The 25,509-nt window shown below is 31.7% G+C and overlaps 1 protein-coding gene and 1 non-coding gene across 2 annotated transcripts; both read left to right on the plus strand.

Moving 5' to 3' along the window:
- The first annotated feature begins 4,854 nt into the window (after nucleotides 1-4,854).
- Nucleotides 4,855-4,927, plus strand: TRNAD-AUC (transfer RNA aspartic acid (anticodon AUC)). Its single transcript has one exon. It is a non-coding gene; the product is annotated as a tRNA-Asp (tRNA).
- A 489-nt stretch (nucleotides 4,928-5,416) lies between these two features.
- Nucleotides 5,417-24,063, plus strand: Cpr97Eb (Cuticular protein 97Eb). Its single transcript, XM_088234188.1, has 3 exons — nucleotides 5,417-5,587; nucleotides 14,856-15,123; nucleotides 23,158-24,063. The coding sequence occupies exons 1-3, from the start codon at nucleotides 5,573-5,575 to the stop codon at nucleotides 23,835-23,837; spliced, it is 963 nt and encodes a 320-aa protein (XP_088090314.1). The 5' UTR covers nucleotides 5,417-5,572; the 3' UTR covers nucleotides 23,838-24,063.
- The last annotated feature ends 1,446 nt before the right edge of the window (nucleotides 24,064-25,509 follow it).

The raw sequence follows: 25,509 nt of genomic DNA on the forward strand, positions 1-25,509 counted from the left end.
GTTGTTAATAATCAGATTTATTTTAGTTTTAAAGCTGATTTTATATAATTATGTTTATTTGTATGTCAAGCATTGTATAAAAAAAATAAATTAACATGCCAGATACGAACGATTTTTCGTGTATCAATATACCCGTAAATCACTCGTTAGACGTTACTACAAAGTTATGTCGTCACTTTTGCTGACAACTATCATTCTAATCAAGCTATATTTTAAGGACTATATAAAATTATACGATAGAAATAAAAAAAGTAAAAAATCAGTTCTAATATAAGAACACAATTTTTTTTGTGGCTAAAAATTCCAAAAAATTAACAGTCCTTAGATTATTTTGTAACAACCCCTTATTTTTTTCAGGTTATTATAAAACGAAAATGGCGTAATACATTATACATCAACAAAAATGAGCGTGGAATTATTGAAAAAAATGGTCTATATACTGTTTAAAGTTTCTTTAATTAGAATGACTATGTTACCGTACATTCACGAAGACTGGACCGCTGTGCACGTGCAAACCACGAGCCCACTGCGTGATGTCGCATGATTGGCCCATTTCACACCACTAAATCTGCACTACAATTGCACGATAAAATACAATACGGTGGATATATATTTAATGTTTTACAATTATTTATTTACTTAATGCCTGGCAAACGCAATGACTAGTACATCATGAGACCGACTAATCTCCAGTCGATTTCCTTTTGCAGGATTTCTACCTGAGAGTATTCGCAAAATTCAAATAATGATTTTTATAAACTTATCATTAAAATCTCTTTTGATAAGTTTTACTTATATTATTTGAATCGGATTTTTGTCGGCTTGTTTGAGGTTCGAACCCCACTCTACCCCAACATGATTCCCATTTTCCAAAAGCTAGTTATTTACAACTCGTTAAAACTGGTCACCAAAATTGAAAATTTGTATAAATTATAAGAATACTAATATTTCTTTTTTTTATGCTTTGAAGAGGAGTTTTTATTGATAATGTTATACAATTATCAACATTTTAAAGAAGATTCTTAAGCAAATCAAGAAAATGTTGACAAAACTTTTACGAAAATAAAATTAAAGGGCTTATATGTAACAAGGTTTTATATTGATTATTATTTTATATTCACAGTAATCTATTTAAATTTTTGTAAAGAGATTTGGTGTAAAAAAAACGTATGTTTTTAGTTTTTAATAATATTTATATGACTTTTTAAATTTAGACAGGCGCCGTGGCGCAGTTGGTTAGACGGCCAACTGTGAAACTGGCGTCGCGGGTTCGATTCCCACCAGTTGCAAGAAAAAATCCAAGAAAGATTTTTTCTCAATTGGTCTGGTGGTTGCGGTGTATTTTTCATTACTTCCGTCCAAATCATCTCTATCCTTCCTGCTGACAAGCATCAAAATAGAGGCTTAGCAGGTTATTCCTTTAAAAAGTATATATATATTTTTTCTCTAACGTTTTTCTTTGTAAAGGAAAAATAGGAAACCTGCTGACAAGCCAGTTTTGCGGTTTAATGGGTTTCATCATTTTTCCTTTTATATTTTCTGTTCATGAAAAAAAGTTATGGAGTTTTATAAAAAAAACGACAAATATAAATATTATTAAATTTAAATAGGTACTAACGCATCTAATAAATGTATATTCATTACAATTTTACCTTGCCGTTAATATGTGTGAAATAGGCTATTCTCCGTCGGGTATCACGCGGCTGGTTTGTTTGTTTGGAATTTCTTGTAGTAATGAACAGACTTTACAAATAAGGTTTATCAGCAATATATTGAGCAATGCGGTGTTGAGCTTGTTTCCCTTTGAATCTTAGAGACACAATGTGTCGGAAATTATGCACGTGAATTAGTGGATTTTGAAAATTAATAGTAAATGGTAGATGTAGATTCAGAATAAGCTTAGTGCAGTGAACAGACAGCAGACAGTGGCGCGTGCCTTTGTTGGGCAGGACCAACGCTCATTAGGAATTCCAACAAGGTGCAAAACGCGGTTGGCAACCATCGCTTTTTCAGATATATCATTTTACTAAAACACATATGTATGGCTCTCGTGTTTTTGTCGAGTTAAACACCCAACCTTCTCAACATGTCAATCAATGTCGAAATTAAAATAAATATTAGAACAGGCCATAAGAAATCAAAATTATGAAAGAAAAAATAAGAAAATATAAACAGCTTTGTTTTTTACCACTCTTTTTTTATTTTTTCTACCGACCGGTTTCAAAGCAATACAAGCTTCTTAATCAAAGTATACTTAACTAGTGAATGTGTTGTGCTTCGTATGGAACTGATAAATCAAGTCTCTTTGTCTTGTGAGGATGGGAAACGTAATTTGAGATGGACACGCCCAAAACTAGACAGAAGTGTAGTAAAGGAAATATTGTATATTTGGTAATTTATTATTTTTATCTTATTATGAATTGCTTTTTTAGTTTCTAAGATATTCAAGTTGTCTTATTTTAAAATTTTATTTTCAACACGAAGAACTTTTGATCCAGTATCTTTATTGAAATTATGATTATTTTCCATCAGATGATTTGCGAATTCAGAAAAATTATTATTATTTTGGCACCTTAAGTGTTCTTTTACTCTAATATTAAAGTATCTTATAGTTTTTCCAATGTAGATTTAATCGCAATCATTACAATTTAATTTGTGTATGCCAGATTTATTATGTTTAGGGACTTAGTCTTTTGTAATTTTTTCACACATTTGCGATCTCAGTATTTTAGGATCAAAGAATTTCAATCCTGCGGGATCACGGTATTTACGAGATCCCGCGTTTTCCAGCGCAGAGTTTTAATAATTTGTGTTAAGCATTCAGCTATTGTAATTTTTATTAATTTAAATAGAGACATAGAAACGAGTTAAGCTGTAATATGGCGTCAAAAGATATATAAGAATTGACAGAAAAAATAAAAGTCCGTGATAAATCAAATAAAGTATTTTTACCGAAATCCCGGATCCCGCAAATCCCATAGGATCTCGTTCCGAGCGGGATGAGAAAATCATGCAGGTATCCTGTATAACGGGATCTCGGTATACTAAAATTGGAAGCCCTACCCAGAATCATACGACTGGTAAAAAGCCATGAATTGTTTTAGTGCATATTCAAAAACTACTCTTACTCAAATGAAAGACATAACCCCTACAATAGATCACATACAAATAATGTAATCACTAGATCCTTAACACAAAGACAATTGCAACAAATACAAACTATTACCACATTCGGACGAAGGAATTTTGAGTATTATTCAATTACATCTATTACCTACTTCCCCAATCTATTAAAACGATTAGTAACGAGAAAATGTTTAAAAAGGCTATAAAAAATGGATAGTGGAGCTAGGTAGAAGTAAAATGGATTGTCTCATTTACCCAAACCAATATTGAATCAACCGCTCAACAAGTGTATGGCTTATGCTAGGTTTTTGTTATTTTCATTGTGCGTTTTGTAATATAAATAATATAGATGTACATATATACGTAATTTTTAAAATTGTGAACATTTTGTTAATGATCTCTTTTTATTAAGTTAGTCTTCTTTGTTTGTTCTCAAATGTAAAAACATTTCAAAAAAGTATATTGATAGTATCTTCGGCACGGGTAACCCCAGAAAGGTCACATTATTTTTAAATTAATTATAGTTTGTAAGAGAAAAATATGAATAAATAAAATAAATTACAAAATTGTTTTTTTGAATAATTATGGAAACAAAACTAAACTTATGGTTTTTAGCCAAGAGAGTCATCTAAATGTAAATCTCCAATTTAAAGGTGTCAATATTGAGAGAGTAAAAAAGTTCAGGTATTTAGGCAGTATCATAACGGAAAGTCTAGACCCCGACGTTGAGATAAAATGCAGAATAGAAGCAGCCTGAATAGGATTCAACAAAATGAAAAATCTTCTTTGTGACGATAATATAAACCTAAAGCTGAGACAACGAATGATCAAATGTTATATTTTATGGTCTGTCTTACTGTACGGTGTAGAGGCGTGGACTCTAAAAGTTAATATTATAAATCGCCTTGAAGCATTTGAAATGTGGATCCACCGTAAAATTTTAAGAATATCTTGGACGGATATGATAACCAACAATGAATTATTACGTAGAGCCAATACTAATAGAGAACTATTTACCACAGTTAAGCTCCGTAAGATTTCATATTTTGGCCATGTGTTGAGAGGTGATAAATATGCCATACTTCAGTTGTAATGAAGGGGAAAATTGAGGGACGTAGAGGGGGAACAAAACAGCTTTCTTGGCTTCAAAACATCCGTGCACGGACCAGGATTAGAGTCGTGGAGGAGCTGTTTCGCTCTGCTCAGGATACGGAAGCTTTCTCCCAAGTGATCGTTAACGTCGGAGGGACCAGACATGACACGTAAAGAAGAAGAAGAACGACCACTATTTAAAAAATGTTGTTTTTGATCTAAATTTGTTGCAACAGAGAAGAAAAACATTTTTGAGAGGGGCATTATAACCTGTCATTGGCTGGTTTAAGTTGCCACTGTACACACTGTGTAACATTCACTATTCTGCCCATGTATAAATATTTATATTTCCTAAACTCTTCCGTCTGTTGACTTTGGTTAAGTAAAAGAGCTGAAGCCTTTATTATGTAGGTAAGATTCATCCGGCTGAACCATTTCACCTACTAGGCAACGCTTGAAAACAATTTTTAAATTTTCATTCTTTCGTTTCAAAAATGTTTTCCTTCTCTGTTGCAACAAATTTAAATTTAAATAACTCCCTAGGGAGGAAATTCAGCCAGTCTACAAACATTTGGACATCGCCAAAACACTGTTGAAAGGTTGTTTTATTTAGCAACATTATTCATATTTAATATCGGCCTTGTGGTGTAGTGGTCAACGCGTTTGCCTATCATGCAAGAGGTCTCGGGGTCGATTCCCGACATGGCTGACATGAAATATTTATTTAAAAAGGTGTTTTTACACGGGAATATTTCATTGTCCTTGGACTGGCACCTGAAGCGTAAGACTGACCATCTTACGCTGCAATTCATGTACCAACGCAATAACCTATACACCATTAGGTTAGGAATGATTTTTTATTTATTTATTTGGTTTGCAAACAATGAAAAAATAATACATAATACACATAAATATTGAAACAATAAAACAAAATATACACTACTTATTTTTCATCAATTATTTCCATCCCCCAAGGAATTATGGACATTGAAATTATATTACACGAGTACATGTTAGATAAGGGGAAAAACTTCACTGTATTTAATTTTCACGCTTATGTATTTATTCCAACGTGGCTTCTTGCGTAAAATTTGTGAAAATTGGACTTGGTTTTAGTTAGTTAGCTTTGTTTAATGTATCACTTGCCAATGGTTAAAAACCCCGTTGCCAATAAATGCGAGCAATATGAACAGCGAGCACTCTATAAATATAAGGCTCTACCGCACCGCAGCGCCGCACTAGACAAACCGAACTCACGACGTCACAACCCGAGGAGCGACTTACTTCCTGTGTTATTGTTCTAACGCGCTACAAATTCAATCAATAATAAAAACAAGTGCATTTGTTTACCAAAATGAAGACGACTCAGGTGAGCAAAAAAAAGCATTCGAAGGTTTTTATAAATACGTACTTATACATTTTTGATGAAGTGAAAACATGACAAAATATTTTAAATGGAGGCAGTTTTTTTTAATTATTTAAAATCACGTTTCTCATTGAACTGAATTGACTAAATTTAATTTAACATAATAAATATTTAGATGGGACCGAGGACACCAACGAAATCTTTAGTTTTGTAAAATTTAAGAAATAATAGAACATATAACGTGTTTGTTTGCGGCCACGTGAAAAAATGTTTTTTGTGAATACACCTAAAAAACACAATAATTACTATTGTTATCATTTCACCCTTTCATCACAGTTAAATGCAGAATTTTTACCAACGATGCTTAATTTCATTTTTTTTCTTTATTTTTTGCATCGCAACAGGCCAGAAGGTTAAATATCAGTAGCGAATTACAGCACAAAACATTCAGGCTTGAGAAAAATAAGAACTAATGGTTGTAATTTCACCGGGAATCGAACCCGGAACCCTTCGTGCGTGAGGTAAGCGTCATTGTCATTACACCGTCGAAAAGATTTCAAAACTACATATTTTTAGATACCACGCGTTGAAGTCTTCTTCTCCTTACTTATATATTGGCATCCAACGATGACCATGTGTTACATGAATATTACAGATCTAGTCCAGGCACATAATAATATACTTACCTAAATAAAATACTTACCTTAATTTTCCATCCGCCAAAAAAACGTTGTAAATAGTAGTATAAAAGTGTTGTAAACAATTTACTAGTACTCTAGTTGCTTTCTTCGGCGAAAGCGTTCGTTGGTCGTAAGTAAAACTAAACTGAGAAATTTTATTGATATTTTTATCATTACCAATTGGTTTATATAAAAAAATAAATAACTATTTGATTTTACCTGGGTTTTCTTTGGCAATAGAATAAATCGATTTTGAAAGAAGAATTTCTTTAATTACAAGAATTCACTGCAGGACGCAAGGACAACTGCTTGATAACAGCAGTTTTGTGTCCGTGATAAAATACGAGTAACATTCACACCAATTGGGCGTTGGCATCGGTCAGTTTAACAAAGCAAAAAATCTTTGTTAATTTAAAATTAAAAAAAAAAAATTGTAAGCTCAAAATTGTTTTCTTATCTTAATAACGTATATTCTAAGCTATTGATTATACATTTCTACACCAACTGGTTTTTCATTGCGAGCCTACCGCTATAAACTGTATCAACAGATTCCTATATTATTATATAATAAAGTTTAAAAGTGGGTCTGTATCACTTTGCAAAAAAACGAGTTTCGTATATTTTAATGATGATCAATGATGAAAGACCGGATAAGAGACCGTGTTATGTTACAAACATCCGTGAAAAATTGATGATTTAGTTTAAAAGTAATCGATTTATATGCTAAAGTAATTTATGCAAATAATGCATTCAGTATACCAAGTAATTTTTTAAAAAAATGCAAAAATATATTCGTGATCATCATTTATCTACCCTTACTCAGTAGTGCATTGGTACCCTGCTTGCATCGAATTTGCATAGTTTTTATTGCATGAGAGGTAAGGCGATCAGTCTCACGTTTCAGGTGCCAGTCCAGGCACAGTGAAATATTGCAGTATAGAACTCATATTTCAACTAAAAACTAAATATCAACCAGAGACCTTACGTGTGGTACACGAATGCGCCACCACTAACATTACGAGGCGGAATTATTCGCTCGATTTCCTCCTTAGGGTTTTTACCTGAGAGTAGCAATCGAGTCGAAAACACCCGTACACTGTTATAGTTCCATTTCACACTCAGAACTGTATTAGTAATCTACCTGCACACGGAAAATTCTTAATTAAAAATCTCTAAGTCCTTTCATTTCATTTTTTTTTAGATTGTTGTTATCCGGCATGTTTGAGGATAACATTAAAAATCATACCTCCATGCTTTGACCGATTAGTTATCATTAGCCTGGTAAAGTATTGCTCCATTTTAATAATGACAATGGACATTCAAAGACTCCGTGCACCTGTTGAATTGATTTCCAATTTGAAAAACAGCTTTTGAAACTTATGACTTTATCCTAAGATTACGTTTAGATAATAGCATTATGGAATAGTTAATGGTTAATTGATTTTCATTGGTAGGTACGTAGACGTCAAGCTGCTATTAATCCTGTTGGTTACTCAACCGAACTACAAATCTTACCATAAACACGAAGGCGTAAAGACAGAGCTTTTCTTTTAGAAATAATGTCACCAACTATTTCTAGCAACTTGTAACCTATTAATATGTGCATATGATCAAATAGTTCGAATCGTATTCCAAAGACAAATTGGAGGAAAACGTAGTTTACGAAGAAAACGTATCTCCTGGCTTAGCTGTCTTCAGTCTTCAGTACAAACGAATTACCCTATTTTATCTTCGAATTATGGCACTAAAGTGATGTTTTTTGTTCACGCTGTAAATTATATTTCTTTCTTTTTAAATTTGTTGCAATAGAGAGGGATAACACCTTTAAGAAGGGAATATGGAAATTTGGTATTTTTAGGGCTTACGACCTGTCATCGGCTAGTTTAAGTGGCCACTTTACGCACTGTGTAACATTCACCATTCTGCCTATGTTTAAACATACACATTTTCTCAACTCTCCCACCTGTTGACTTTTGTGAAGTAAAAGAGCTTAAACCTTTATCACGCGGGTGAGATTCATCCGACTGTACCAATTGACCTACTAGGCAACGTCTGAAAACGATTTTCCTATTTTTATACTTCTTCTTTTGCCAGGTGGTTAAATTAACCATGTTTTGAGTATGTCCAAATGCTTGTAGACTGGCAGGATATATCTTTTTCGTTTGTTTTTCTTGATAAATTGTCTTTTATAGGACCTGGGATCATCCAAAAACCCTTAAATGCGTCTAGTTTTATCTGCCATTAAACATTGACGTACAGTATACAACACAACAACTACTTTATACAAAATCTAAACCTGTCCACAGTCAATTCTATTCAGTAAAAAAAACGTATCGGTTCAGTTTTGGGGTGCGAAAAACGTAAATAAAAAACCTTAATTTAGTCGATTTTATTTAGGCATAATTAGTCCGACGTGCAGTTGTCTTTTTCCCAGAGTGTTGGGGAAGCCCCTGCGAGAGAGTGACAGAAAACACTTCATTTAAACATCTATTCATCAAATTACTTTTCCACCGCATATCCGCCGACGCATTTACACACCTTTATTTTGTACACACATTGACTTACTTCGTGTTTTGTGCAATAATTTACCCAAACACACAGCTTTCTGTCAAAGTCTAATAAGTTATAATTTATAACCCACTCAAGGATATAAATGCAATTTCAGAATGCAAAATACTTTATGATATTCACTCTAGTTCCTGGTTTATAAGAACAGATATTATTACGTGCAACATTATTATGTTGTATGTAGAAAGCCATATTGCTTTATCAAACTAGAATACCTTTAGAAATAGTAAAGATACAAGTAAAAGTATAAACGGGCAGTCGAAGAATTTATCAGGGTTTGGCATTTGACTTTCGATCCATCGAAATCAACAATGGATTACTTTCTATAAAACAAATGTTCTTTAAATAGTCGTAACGCAATCGTAATTGTAAAATAACGCACTGAATGGATAGTTTGTAATATTATTTAAACGGTACCTGAATTCTGATTAAATTTCCGCAATTGGTTTCAAAGTTGTATAATATATTCACAAACCTTGTATGTTGGTAATACGAGGTTTGTCGGTGACACAATCTTTAGAGGTGTCTACGCCAACGTTTTAACGTGAGCCTTACGTCCATCAATTACTGTAATGTATGACCTCACAGGATAGCGGTTAGTTGTAATTAGACACCAACTATATATTATTAGATCGATCTGGATACTTAAATTATCATAATAGTATGCTAGTCAAATTAAATAGTAAAAAATCTTGAAATAAGTTGCAACAATCCATATTATATTGAAATAAGGAAATGCGAGAGATAAATGAGGTCTTTTATTCTTTCGGTGTATGTTTAAATCTGTATGGTTAATCTTATGGTTAATGGTTAAATCCTTGATTTTTCAGTTTCACATAAATTTAGAAATATATCAACAATATTTTGAGTATGTCCAAATGTTTATAGGCAGGCTGGATTTCCTCCCTAGGGGGTTATTAATATCTAAGTTTGTTGTAACAGAGACGGAAAATATTTTTTAGAAAGGAATATACACAAGTCCTGTAAATCTGGTGGCCTCCGTGGTGTAGTGGTCAAGAAGCTTGACTCACACATGGAAGGTTCTGGGTTCGATTCCCGGTGAGAACACAAAAATTTAATGTGATTTTTCTCAAGCCTAGGTGTTTTGTGATGTAATTCACCACTGTAATTGGGCCTCCTGGCCTGTTGTGGTGCAAAAAATAAACTAAAATAAAATAAAATAAAATAAAATAAAATAAAATAAAATAAAATAAAATAAAATAAAATAAAATAAAATAAAATAAAATAAAATAAAATAAAATAAAATAAAATAAAATAAAATAAAATAAAATAAAATAAAATAAAATAAAATAAAATAAAATAAAATAAAATAAAATAAAATAAAATAAAATAAAATAAAATAAAATAAAATAAAATAAAATAAAACAAAATAAAATAAAATGAAATAAAACAAAATAAAATAAAATAAAATAAAATGAAATGAAATGAAATGAAATAAAATAAAAATGAAATAAAATTGAAATAAAATAAAATAAAATAAAATAAAATAAAATAAAATAAAATAAAATAAAATAAAATAAAATAAAATAAAATAAAATAAAATAAAATAAAATAAAATAAAATAAAATAAAATAAAATAAAATAAAATAAAATAAAATAAAATGAAATAAAATAAAATGAAATAAAAATGAAATAAAAATGAAATAAATGCCTAGACTTCCATATAAGTTTATAAATATCAAACGCTAGTATGTCCACCCAATTTTTAAAAAAATATTTGCTCTACAAAGAGTAGTATTTTTTTTAAAATCATTGCACTACTATTTAAATTAAAACATATCCTAATTGTTTCAACGAAAACACTGTCAAAAAACTCTGTTTAAATTCAGAAGTTAATAGGTCCACATGGAGGGTTGTTTGATATTTATCAACTCATGTTTCTTTCTCAAAAATGGTTTCCCTCTCTGTTGCAATAATTTTAGAAAGAAACATGTATATAAATGTTAGGTCTAGGCATCACAAAACGATAATTTTATTTTAAAGTGTATTTGAACAGATTTTTTTTGAAAAGAGAAATACTCGAGTTCTTATTATTTACTCAAATATGAAATTTTCAGACCATTTCCTAAAAGTCCCTGAAAGGATTTGAACCTCGGACTTTTGGCCCGTGAGTCCACAATACGACTACGGGACCACAATCCAGTTAAAATATTAATTAATAATATTCATGTTTTTTGTAGATATTTCTTGTCGATATCCACAGTTGTTGGTCAAAATTAAACGCAGTAAAACATAACAATAGAGTTTTATAGATAAAAAAAATCAAAACCACTACTTGATACGACGTTGTTTTTTAAAATTTGGTAACAACATAATATTAAGGTATTTCTTGTCTTGGTGGTGTAATATTCAACGATTTTGCCTACCATGCGAGAGGTCTCGATTTCGATTACCGACATGGTTGATATGAAATATTTATTCAAAAGGGTGTTTTCACACAAGAATATATCATAGTCCATGGATTGGTCCCTGAAGCGTAAGACTGATCATCTTACCTTCATCTTAAAAAAATGTTCAAGATACGCTGCGATTAGTATGCCAATGCAGTGCCATAAATTGCAGTGAAAAGGAATAATGATGAAGGTATTCCTACACACGCGAGAATTCATATTAGTAAAAAAAATCGTAAACAAACCTGTTTTAAGTTTCTAACACATGCATATGATAACTTAAAAATATAGGAGTAAGCAGAGTCGTAACTGTATTTTAGTTGAGTAAATATAAATAATTTATATTTACAAATAATGAAACTGAAAGTATTTCGAGAGCAAAAGCTGTCTGCCTTAAATGAATGAACTGTTATGTGTATTTTGGTTACGTTACATAAGCATTGTTGGTATTGTTAACAATATTAAATAATAGTAATATTATACGTTGAACGGTTTTTACACAATTGGTCTCCAATATATATTTCACTTGTTGGGAATAGATAAAATAAAATAATATTTAAAGGATCAGGTGTCTATTTGAGAAGATTCTTTTAGAATTGCTGAAAATCAAATAACATGGGCTGTTATTGACAGGATAGCCAAAGTGCTGAAGAAACATAATATTGGAACAACGTTTGGGACTGTGAGAAAAATAGAGAACTATTTATTAAATCCAAAACATAAGAATCCCCTAGAAACGGAAGCAGTTTATAAACTAAGTTGCCAAAGATGTGATAAAGTGTACATAGGACAAACAGGGCGCACATCATATAAAAAGATTGACGAAACACAAAAGAGCGTGTAAACTTGGGCACCCTGAACAATCTACAATAGTGAAACACTTTAAAGACACCGGAATTTTTTTCGCATTCGAACCGATTGTACATAAACCCAATAATTACATACAGTGCACGAATAATAAAAGAGGCAAGTGAACATGGAATTGTATTTTGATAAAGAGTGTAAATAAATAAATAAATACAGACACCCAAATAACATAAACAAAGACGACGCCGAGGGGCCTTACTTAAACTCAACATGGTTCCCAGCACTACATACTACAAAAACTTATAGAAATGTGCCTACTAGCGACTGCGACACGGTACAAATTACTCGTACTTAGACAAATATTTTTTCTACAAAACATTCAGTTTACACTGACGATGGCTCCTGCAATGGTAACCGAAATGTCGGAACAAATCCAACACACACGGTTTCACCTAAAAAAGAAACATATTGAAATCATGTGCAAAATAAGTGCATTGAATAATATTGTAACCTTTAGGAAACAATAATTATTGCATATTAGTGATTAGATAGTACGAAATCTGTGTGCGAATTTGTTATGATAAACAAATATGTAAAACTATTCTTTTGATTACATGTTAAATAAATGACTTATAAGTAAATAAACAAATGTTATCGGCCTCGTGGTGTAGTGGTCAACGCGTTGATTACCGTCCAAGAGGTCTCGGGTTCAATTTCCAACATGGTTGATACGAAATATTTATTTAGAAGGTAATATTTCATAGTCTATGGACTGGTGCCTGAAGCGTAAGACTGATCATCTTACCTTAATGTAGCAAAATATTACGATATACTGCGGATGGTTTACCAATGCAGTGCCCTATGCACCATAAGATGATGAAATAAATGAATAAAATTTTTATTTAATGTTTTTAATTCATGATATATTTAAAAGTCTACCGAAACAACAAAAATATAATTGTTTCTAAGATAAGCAATAATTTAAGGAAGTGTTTGTGGAATCTCCATGTTAAAATAAAACAATGGAATTAGTAAAATTACGTAAAAGATTAGAATCTTATCTCTTAAGATTTTTCTTGCCCAACGTTTATATTCTCAAAATTTAAGACTAGTGGTATACATTTGATAATATCGTTCGCTTATTAAAATATTACATTATTTTCAGTGAAGATAATATCAGTATGTACTTATGTTATGAGAATAGATTGTTGGTTTAAATGTGAGATATACTATAGACATATGAGATATTTATTTATGAAATGTATAAATGGTAAAAATGTGATATTAAATAATAAGAAAAAATATATTAGTTGTTATGTTTCCCGTACATTATTACAATTTTATTTCATTTTAATATTACACATAATACATGAAAGAATATTAACATCGAACTTTTGTATTAAGATAACTTAAATTTATTCCAATTTGAATAGTTTCATTTTACATTTATTCACTGACTTTCATAAATTTAAAAACATTTAAAGAATAATCAAAAACAGAATATTTATCGATTTTTTTTTTTACAAATCACAAAGTATTTTCATTTGTTTCGTTTTAAATAACTCCCGAAAAATTATATACTCGTATCGTGCTTCGGAAAAACCACATTTATGCTCAAAACTTAATTATTATTTATTACTGGAAAATGAAATATTCGTTTTTAAATTGTAGAGAGAAATAAACGCAAAAATAAGTATTGCTAAAAGTTCTTTAATGAATATGTTACCTAATTTAATTGTACGAATTAAGAGTTTTTTGTTTTATTATTAAATATGTAAATGAGTTTTGAGCCATTTTCAACTAGGAAATAGTTTCTATCAAGTTTTGGTAGATCCGTGAGTCTGGGAACCCAGGTTAATATGAACTACATAATAAGTAATACCAGATCATCAAATTAAGTTCATCTTAGAACTCACCATTTGTAAGGCCAATAAGACTATATATTATGAATACGGGCTATTAAATGAAATTCGTTTGCCCGCTCTTTAAATCAACTTGATGGGGGAAAAAGATACCCATAAAGTTTTTAATCTTCCATAGTAAGATTAAACGTTTTAAGTGTTTTAACACTAGAATATTTCGTAATCTCTGGACTGGCACCTAAACCGTAAGACTGATCATATTTCGTTCATGTAACAAAAAAAATCAAGATACGCTGCGATTTGTGTACCAATGCAGTGCCCTATGCACCATTTGATTTGGAAAGGGAATGAAGGAGAAAAAGAATAAGATTAAAATTAATTTTGGTACATACACAAAATCCGCATGGAGAGCAACGAAAGTCCTTGGCCACTTTTAAGAAACGCCTGATATATTGTTATAATATATCCTTAGAACATTAACCTCCCTCCATTTAAAAAATATATATTTCTTCTCTTTCCTTGATTTTCTTTCTGTCTCTTTCCAAACTAATGAGATCCTACGTTACTCATAATTTAATATGCATAACACAAGTATTTTTATTAACACATTACAACAGAGATGAAGAGTCCTTGTCTACAAAAATTTCGACAAACTCAAAATATTGTTGATTATGTTTAAGTGTTTTTATTATTTAAGTTTAAATTATGTGCAAGCTTTATCTGCCCACTAAGGTAAAAGCTATTTGAAATTAATTACGTGTGTGTTATTATGAATATTAAAAAAAAAACAACTATTGACCAATTCCTCTTTTGACCAGCCTATTTTTTGGTTGGCTGGAATATATTGCTTTTAGCAATAAGTCTGCTAAAATTTATGTATTTTTGTACTTTAAGATTCAAGTAATATTAATAAACTAATCTTATGACCCTATGTTTTTTTCAGATTGCTTTTTTGGCGTTCTGCATTTGCGCGGCTCAAGCCCAATTGGCCCAGAAGCGTCCAGACCCCGTGCCGATCCTCAAGCAGATCAGCAAACAGAATGACGACGGGTCCTACAGCTTCGGGTACGAGGCCGGAGATGGCTCCTACAAGATAGAGACCAAACTCCCCACGGGGGAGGTGCAGGGCAAGTACGGATACGTGGATGACGAGGGCAAGCTGAGAGAAGTGGAATATGGAGCGGGAAGCAAGTCCGGCTTTAGACCACAAGGTATTTTATTTTATTTATTTTAAGAACAAAAATAAATTACTAGCGACGCTCTTGGCAACATTCAGAACAAAATTTTGATTTTTAATGCTTCATTATGTTAATTTATTACATTTTATATAACTCATATAAACTTTTCATAACTTTTAATAGTATTGCGATTTGTATCAACATTTATCGAAGAAAAATATTTTGTTCAAATTGATTTAAAATATTACAAGAGGTTTTATTTTTTTATTGCTTCTGGTAACTCATTGTACAGTTTTAAATTGTTGAACTATCAGTTTTGAGACTCTGTTTTTCTCCTCATTGGTAATCTTATCTATTTTCATCTCTAGTTTTGTATATTATTCATACTTCATTATGTTTTTAGTTTGATTTAACCCCGTTATAAATTTAGTTAATGAAAATTGCAACATTAAATTGTATTTGTTGCTTTTTTGTGACAAATCCAATTTCCTTATGCATTCTTACTACATTTGAATATGGATATACTAGCTTTTACCCGCGGCTAAGCTCACTTGGTATTAGGGAGAAATTATTTTGGTAATTAATCAGTTGTGTCTTATATCAATAATAGTTTTTCTTTGTCAATGAGATTTTTCTCGATAGAATGATATATTTCATTGGAATTGATTGTAGCTTGGTCTTTCATCTATCGCTACGTTTATTTGTTAGCCTGTGGTGACTTAGTATCGTTATTCTGTTCACAAATCCAAAATCCTACTACAAAACCAAAACGAAAAGAAACCAAATTAACCACAGATAAAATTTAAAGAATTTATTTCACACTGATTATTTTTTTAATCTTACCTTACCGCCTACTCATTTTGAAATAATGTTGCTCATTGTTGATACATAACATATTTTTTAGTTGCACTTTTTTTTTATTCGGGACGAAAAATAAGTATCATATTTTACTTCTCACCTCTTCGGCTTTCCCTATGCAAAAAAAATGTCAATCGGGCGCTCTGTTGAGACGTGAAGGAAACATAAACAAACAAACAAACAAACACAGTTTCCCATTTATAATATTAGTATGGATTCGTTTCGAATATGATCCTTATTACCTTATTCTCTAGAATTTTAATGTTGTAATTTCCTTTTTATTACATAAAGAATCAATAAATCTTCATTTAGGTGTGGATCAAATAGAATAGATACCATCGCCATTTCCCTCAACCAATTCAAAATGTTAGGTATTATCATGCCAACAGCACATACAATCGAAAGCCATGTATTTCAACACGTATGAATGTGTTAAAAGCAAGGAATGTATATCAGGATAGAAGTGCGTGTCGTTTCACCCCCTCTGCTACGCCATTGTATTAATAGTAAGTTATAACATTTCGTCATCATTCCAATATTCGCCCCCGATGGTGCATAGGGCTATGCATTACAGGGTATCTAGTTCATTTTTGTAACATGAAATGTAAGGTAATAATCAGTCCTTTCCAGTACATGAACAATAATATTATATTGTAGAGTAACTTATAAATTCAAAATAAAATTCAACACAAAAAAATCACAATGCGTAGTAGTCTCGACATTAATTTATTTATCATCATCATTCCCTTTCCGCACCTAATGGTGCATAGAGCACTGCATTATTACATCAACCATAGCATATCTTGATAATTTTTTGCTATATGAAGGTAAAATGATCAGTCTTACGCTTCAGGTAGCAGTCCAGGGATTATGAAATATTATAGTGTGAAAACACCCTTTTAAATTAATATTTCATATCAACCATGTCGGGAATCGAACCCGAGACCTCTTACATGGCAGGCAAACGCTTTGACCATTACACCACGAGTCCGACAATGTATTAATAGTATCCTTAAAATGTGTACTGAGTGGATTACCCTGCAGGTAATTTGAGAAACGTAGTATTACTGGAGATTTTTAGGTGTTACAATATTCGCCAAATACTTAGCGAACCGACTTGCCGACTTGACTACTCCGCATTTTCTCTCCGATTAAAGACAGTGACATTGAACATGTGGATAAGTGTATGTACCTCGGCTTATGTGAATATATCCCGATACCTTGGAAGGTTGGAGACTAAGGGATGGAGAATTGACGTAGAAGGAGGCGAGATTTCTGGCTAGCTAGATAGGGTTGTATTTTGAATCTTCTCTACCCAATAGAGAGTGGTTAATTTGAGGATTTTTATTTTTTGAGTGCAACGACACTTTGCTTTAGATAACGGCCGCACTGACTATTAAACGTCAAACGTCGTAAAAAACGTCGTAAAAAACGGTTTGAAAAACGGTTTAAAAAACGGAAAAAAACAGTACTGTTAGGTTAGTTCAACCTAATTAAGTGTTTTGGGTAATGCTTAAGGTCGCAATAATATTTTTGATGAATATCAGCATGTTTGATTTCACGCGTTCATATTTATTTGACGTTTAATCATCAGTGTGGTCAGATATGAAGCAAAGTGCAAACGCGTACAAAAAATAACAATTCCCGAATTGACCACTCTCTAGGGGGTAGAGTAGATTTAAAATACCACCCCTGGAGGGGTTTAGTGATGCCCACATGCTCTACTTAGGAGCGGATGTGGAAAAAGAAGAAAATAATTACGAAAATTTAAATACACGAATTAATCCATTTTATGTATTTTTCAAACCAAGCTAGTATCGAAACATGAAATCTCAAACAATGCTAACGATAGATATTTTATGATGTATTCGGTAAGTACCTGCATTGGTTTCATATTGTTTACTTTAGATAATGTAAAATATGTACAATTATGTATGCTAATTGCTATGAGAAATAATTTTGTTCAATAAATGAATAACAAAATACGGAAAACACTGAGAAAAATTAGAATAAAAAATTAAGGCAAGATAACCCACAATACGTGAGAATATTAATTGTCTGATTTTGCTACTTAACTTCTAATTAATTATTTCGTATGTGGTAAACTGAATGAAACATTCGTTTAAAGACAATACCTCTGTACCTATATCCAGTTTTTATTGTAGCTTGAACCTATGATTTAACTAGTCTGCACGCAATCGGCATATTTTTGTACCAGTAACAATTTTGAATTACAAACGTGTGAAAGGAGATACGATTAAAATATGTTTAATTAGGCATTCAATTATTTATAGACCAAGGCCTCAAAACCAAATGTGTCAATTTTATTAATGTTCTATTCGTCAAACACAAGTCATAATCAATTTTAATTATTATACACGTTATTTAAAACTTTGGATTAATCGAAAAAACATGAAAAAAATCACCACTTAATCGATCAATCAATACAAGGTGTTTTTAAAAATAGCTGCGATTTTAAAATACACTAACTTTTATCCATGGCTTCACTCGCGTGGTATGAGAGAGAATGAAAAAAAATATGTGATATTTATTTGAAAACCCATACTGATTAAATTCATTTAACTAAATATTTTTTATCTTTTAAATTCATATTCTACTGTTAATGATAATATTATAAACATTTTTTGTAAAGGTTGTCTGAGTCTTTTGTTTAATTTTGTCTGGAAGTTTATTGTACAATTTCAGTCCCTGGTTTATTAGTCTAGACCAGAGATTCCCAAACTTTTTTGTGTCGTAGACCCCTTGACATGTTTTTCGGTTTTCAGTAGACCCCCTACTTACCTGATATTGATTTTTCATAAATTTCTAACTGTGGTGAAGTTTAGTGTTAAAAACATTAAGTTAAGTTTTAAACATTTATTAATTGAATTTAAATTAAAACTTCTCAAAATAAAATTTTGTATCTGTTATATAAAATAAACGTAACATAAAATAAACTAAGCAATAAGTAAATGTTTTTAGTGGGAAGAATGAACCAGATGCTTTAATAATCAATTATCAACATTTGGCGTCAATTTTGTCAAGTTTAATCTTAAATCTCCTCGGCCAATGATGTCCAGTTTGTTTCTTGTTTTCGTTAGGAGATTCAGGTAACAGGGCTGAACCCCCTTTCCACTAGGTATGACGATGGAAAGGAAATTAAAAATTTGCTCGCTATATTCCATAATACGGGATAAGTAACGGGTATGTTTTTTTGCAGCCAGAAGTACAGAAGTACTATCCGTGTATGTTGAGATTCACTATCGTGGACCCCCATTTTCATTTCATGGACCCTCAATTATTTTTTTCGTTGACGTAGACCCCTGGGGGTCGATATAGACCACTTTGGGAATTACTGGTCTGGACTGTCCTTGTCTCGTTTTAGAATGTTGTATGTGATATTGTTTTAATATTCTCGTATTGTGTCCTTGTTTACTAAAAAAAAGTAAAATCGTATTTCTTCGTCAGTAGCTAATTTATGAATAATTTTGGATTCTAGTTGAAAGAGTTAAGTAACATTTATTTATTTAATTTGTTAGAGTTCTTTGGTTGCTGTAAATACGGGAGGTCAAGTACTAACTTTCAAATTTTATTTTGCTGTCTTTGTAGTCTGCTTATGTAATTTTGATTTCCTGTTCCCCATAGCACATAACTTATTTTAATTTTATTACCAGACGGTTTTTTTTCCGTTCATGGAACAAAGGTTTTGATAAAAAAAATACTCTCGATAATGTCGCCACTTTGCTAATTACATTATTGATATGAATTGTCCATTTCAATTGCCTCAAATTTTGTTCAATTAGTTAGGTAATAAAAAAGTTTTGTCGTATGTTAATAAGAATTTTCCCGATGTGATACTTTTTTCGGGATAAAAAGTAGCCGGTATCAATTGCCGGTCCTCGAACTATTGCTATGAGAAAAAATACGACGATCCGTTAGTCTATGGCAACGTAGGATCTTTATTCTGTTCATAAATCCAAATTTTTTCTGCAAAACCAAAACGAAAAGCAAATCGAACTTACCATAGATAAAGAAAGTCAATTATAGAAATTTAAATAATCAATTTCAATAATACATGTTTTTAAATATTTGTATATAACCACTTATACATAACACACACCGTCACCATACTAGTTGTTGGTTGGTTTAATTGGTGTCCTGACGAAGAGACGGGTACATCTCAAAACCGGTAGACATAGAAAAGTCAGTTAGTGGTTATATACAAATATTAAATAACATTTAGTTAAATGTTTGACTACAAAGTTAATGCATTAAATATTAATAATAATTAATTTTAAGTAGATTAATTTTGACAACCTACCTTAATGCCTACTCATTTGCAAATAATGTGGCGCATTGTTAGTATATTTAATTGTTTTTTAAATGTAAGTAATCTTCAACATTTTTCAACTTTCCGTTTATCCCCATGAAAAAAATCATGTCGATCGGTTCCTCCGTTGCGACGGGAAAGAAACAAAAACAAACACACTTTTGCATTTTTAATATTTTTATTGATTAGCTTTGGTCGATGAGTTTAAACAAAAAAAAATTAGAAGATGGCAAGTTAAAAAAACCCAAAGAACGCTTAAAACAAAACAATTTAAATTTGAATTCATAAAATTTATATTGATTAATAATGTTGATATGTTCATTATCTATGGTAAACTGAAGGTAAGCACTTAAAATCGCATACCTAAAAACAGTTCAACTGACTTGATATTAATATGTTATTTTAAAACGTCACATTTGGCCTTCAGCGTGTGTAAGGCTTCACTGAATCCTGGAATGTAGGAGGCTGTATGACAGAAAGGCTGTGTTCATAATAAATTAAAACTGAATTCCAAAATTTGCCTCTCACATTTAATATCTCTATTATACGACGTATAAAACATATTTTATTTATTTTCTCACTGACACGTCTATCTGTTATATCTAGAATTAAGATATTTATAATCATTATTTGAAACCGGAAATATTTTGAGAAGATTTATCGAGTAAAACGATAAATCTTTAAAATAAATCTAAAAGATTTGTCGTGTAATACAAGAATAAACATTTTTTCAGTATAATTAAATCCATATTAAAATATTGCAGATAACTAATTTGGAAATCAATGTTACAATTATAATGAGGAAGTTAAGTCGCTTTTTTTATTTGTGAAGAAAATATGCGATGCCAAAAATGTTTATGAATATATATTTGACCTCCTCCTTCCTCCTATTTGATATACTCTGGGGTAATGTGCGAAAAAGACAACTGTACATAGACCTGATTATGCCTTACTAAAACAGATTTAATCGACGTTTCGTTGTCCCGTTTTCCGCATCTTAAAACTGAATCGATTTTGTTTTTTTTCTTCTTAAAAAGAGTATCAAGATTATATTGCCTGTTTTTTAAAACTATTTGTCAGATTTGTATACTGAGTTTTTCTACTGACATTTCTTGGTAGAACTGCATTTTTAATTATAATAATAAAACTATATACGCATTTTTATTATTATATTTGTTTACCGTTCGTTCGAAAATGGGAGATAAAATTGGGCTGGGCACTTTTTTGGCTTTATGGATGGTTCTAGCTTTCATAAGAAACAATTTGTCAAAAAAACAAAACAATACGGACCCGCCTAAAGTGTATAAAAATTCATTGCTCTAGTGCCATTAGCCAGGGAGAAATTACGGAAATACGTTTGGATGAACGAAAAAAAATGAGACTGCGTTTCCTCTTGATAGACTATCGAGTTGAGCCAATTTAAGAAAAAAAAAAATTGTGTTCTAAATTATCATCGCCTTGGTTATTTTAAGTGAGTTTTTAAAAATAAAGCCCCGTAGCGTAAAATACGCTAAACGTTAAAAAAAATGGCCACATGGAGCCGAAAATTTACAAAACGTAATTTCACTTTTCAATTTCACTTTGTCGTGTTGTTAACTCAAGACAAGATCTAGACTTTTTTGGATTAAGTTTACATCGATTTAAACGAGCACTAAATAAATAGTCCAGATCTTGTCTCCATGTCCCTTATGTTTGTCAATGTTTCTTTTCTTTTTTAAATATTTTAAACTATTCTTTTATTGTAATATTTAAACCCTATAAATTGTATATATGGACAATGTCCGTTAGTAAATAAATAAATAAGTAATAGATTGGTTGATTTAAATGAACTTGTGACGTAATTCAAAGTAGTTTATTTTTAGTATTTTTTTCATACATTTTTGAGAAACTTCTTACTATCATAAACATGGTAATGGACTTAAAAAAGATCATTAATATTTAAAGATTATAGAAAAATAATTTTACTTTGTGGTCAAACATTTTACTAAATGTTATTAAATATTTGTTTATAACCACTTACCGACTTTTAAATGTCTAACGGTTTCGAGACGTACCCGTCTCTTCGTCAGGACACCAATTAAACCAACATGCAAACCAACATGCGAACCCCACTATACACCTTCACCATAGTTGTTGCACAAAAATATAAAACCAACCAAATTGATATTAATTTAAGGATAAATAAAAAAATGCTACATATTCAGAAAACACAAGTATGTTTGCGTATTACGTAAATTAAATCTCTCTTCAAATATCGCCGGGCATGTAATTAAGATTTAGAACAAGACAAGTAAAATAGTATATATATGTATATCGTGGCACACATCAACAGTGAAACAGTTTAGTTTATTACTGGCACCTGTAATCAATTCACCGCGTAATGAATCTTAGATCATTTCGCCAAAAGTATACTATTTTGTACACCTGCTATAATATTGCATGAACGTAATAATTTACATTTAATATGAATCAAACTATGGAAAACGTTGCATCAATTTTATTCACAAGGTTGTGTAACCACACGTGTTAACATTGCGCACATATTCATATGAAACAGCTAGTAGTTTTTAATATTTAAATTGATAATGCAACTGAACTATTTGTTGATTATTCTAATAGCCACCACATTCCTCAAACGAGAGCGAGTGTGCCAAAGTTTGACCACCAAGTGACAGTCTTTAACCTTGATACAAACGTTCCGCAAAAAATGCTGCCGATCAAGATATTTTATCCAACGCTTTAAACAATATCTTTGTAATAGTATGTTATTTATTTGCATTGAAAATCTATCTAGTTTATAATGTTAATCTGCAAACAAAAACTTGATTTAATAGTCATGCAAAAATGTTTTTTTTTTGACATTGATTTTTTTAATGCAGGAAATGGTATCAACGTTCCTCCTCCATCTTTGAGCAACGATGTCAGGCCCGGTCCATTGGCCGAAGGAGAGGAAGATGACGGTCAGTACAGAGAAGACCCCAGCATCTACGACGCCAAGGGTTACAAGGACAGCCGCCCCGCCCTGAAGGCTTACCGCCGCCCCGCCTTCACCGCTTCTCCTGCCCAGCCCGCCTACAGACAGCCCACCGAGCGCCAACAGACCACGACTTACCAACCCCAGTACTCCGGCTACCAGCAACCGCAGACGTACCAGGAGCCGGAACCCATCACTTACCAACAGCCCCAGACCTATCAGCAACCCCAAACCTTCAGCTTCCGTCAAAACCTCCCCAGTTTCAACAACTATCAGCAACCTTCTCAGAACTTGGATTATCAAGACTACCAGCCTCAGCAGTCCTTCTCCCTGTTCCAATCACCCGCCTTCCAACAAGCCGGAAAGAATTACAACCAACAGTACCAACAGCCTCAATCTTACCAACAACCTCAATCCTACCAACAACCTCAATCTTACCAACAACCTCAATCTTACCAACAACCTCAATCTTACCAACAACCCCAGTCCTACCAGCCTCAGTACTCGACCTTTAACTTGCATCCATCTGTGAAGAACTTTGATATCGGAACCGGATCTTACAGTATCAACTATTCCGGAAGATGAAGTCCTCGCTCGATATAACTGCCATGTAAATAATTATGTTTAGTTTAATGTATTGTAATGAGCATTTTGTGCTCTGTTCGTTCCGAGGCTGAGTATTAAAGATCATTGCATAGTTTTACGATAGTTTTAAACAACTGAGTCATGATTTGTAAAATGTAATTACCTTACACGTACTGAAACAACATTTTTATGTATATATATAAAAATAAACGAACTTTAAAACACATCTTTTAAATAGTTAATAATATTCAACCCGTACAAAGTAGTATTTGTCATTATAAAAATATACACGAAATTGCGGAATATCGTATTATAATCATTGATATATAATACATAGAAATTACACTGCATACAAATCCGAGCTAAAAAGTCATCCTCAAAGGAAAGGGAACATCGTCACGTTATATCACATCGACTTTGACAAGCAAAACAAGTAGTTCAGTAAAAAGCGCGGACTGTTTACATCGGTCTACTGTAAGTTCTATTCAGTATGTCGTTCTTTTCCGCATACGCGTCACCTTTGTTTATCGTTTCACTACACGCCTAACTAGCTGAATAGGACAGAGACAGGAGATAGCTTACGACTAAAAACTACTGTAGAATATGTTAATAAAACGTTTTTAACATTAAAATAGCTATTGATTAAGATAAAAATATTACTTACCGGTGAAAGGTAATACCATCGGTTTTTTTGTTTTTTCCAGATCGATTTGTGCAGTATCTTAGCGTACAAATAAACATTTTAGTAATTGCGAGGAGAAAAGTGGCCGGAGAATGCTCGCAACAGAGTAAAGTCCGTTCTACCAAACATACGCCGCCAATTGGCCGCAGGTTAAGGCACCATATTTCGAACGCGCATGTTTACTCTAGATATATGCCTCAACGATTATAATACCATTGAAATTTACAAAACGTACATTGTGCAGTATTCATTGAGCACGTATGTAATCAAATGTGAATACTTTTGTTTAAATATTACATAAGGAACAAATTGGTTTTCTAAGCCACAATTTTGGTGGAATAATACATATTTAACTTCCTAATTACAATATTATACTAAATGCAAGTACCTATTGTGTGCGTTACACGAAATCAGAAGCGTCAAGTGAAGTAATAATATCTAGGTATATTCAATTACGAAAACTATTATTTATCATATTTATTACGTTACTTCTCGGTACTACCTAGGGCTTCGTACCGTTTAGACATTTTATAATGTAACGGTCTTAAATAAATAGTTACTTATTAATAGTATTTTAAAATTAGTTAAAACGTTTATTATAAGGATCAACAATAGGGAAATATAACTTTTTTATTTCTTTACAATTTTAATGTTGTAAAAGTCTACGAAATACTGTCGAGTAAAAAAATTTTTTTTTTCCTACTTATTCATTCATTCATTATTCCCTTTCCACACCTAATGGTGCATAGGGCACTGTATTTATACACCAATCACACTGTAACTTGATCATTTTCTGTTACATGAAGGAAAGATGATTATCTTCAGGTGCCAGTCCAGAGACTATGAAATGTTCTAAAGTAAAAACACCTTTTAAAATAAATATTTCATGTCAACCATGTCGGGAATCGAACCCGAGACCTCTTTCATGGTAGATAAATATGCTGATCACTACACCGCGAGGCCGACATACTTATTAGTGGCATAAAAATT

This window comes from Micrasema longulum, unplaced genomic scaffold (genome assembly GCF_059751315.1).
Source record: "Micrasema longulum isolate JH-2025_06_02 unplaced genomic scaffold, ASM5975131v1 h1tg001212l, whole genome shotgun sequence".
In the NCBI taxonomy this organism is placed as follows: Eukaryota; Metazoa; Arthropoda; class Insecta; order Trichoptera; family Brachycentridae; genus Micrasema; species Micrasema longulum.

What these genes read in the sequence shown, in the direction of transcription:
- Cpr97Eb (XM_088234188.1), top strand. An exon ending in GTCCGGCTTTAGACCACAAG is followed by an intron (nt 15,124 to 23,157) that starts GTATTTTATTTT and finishes TTTTTAATGCAG; the next exon opens with GAAATGGTATCAACGTTCCT.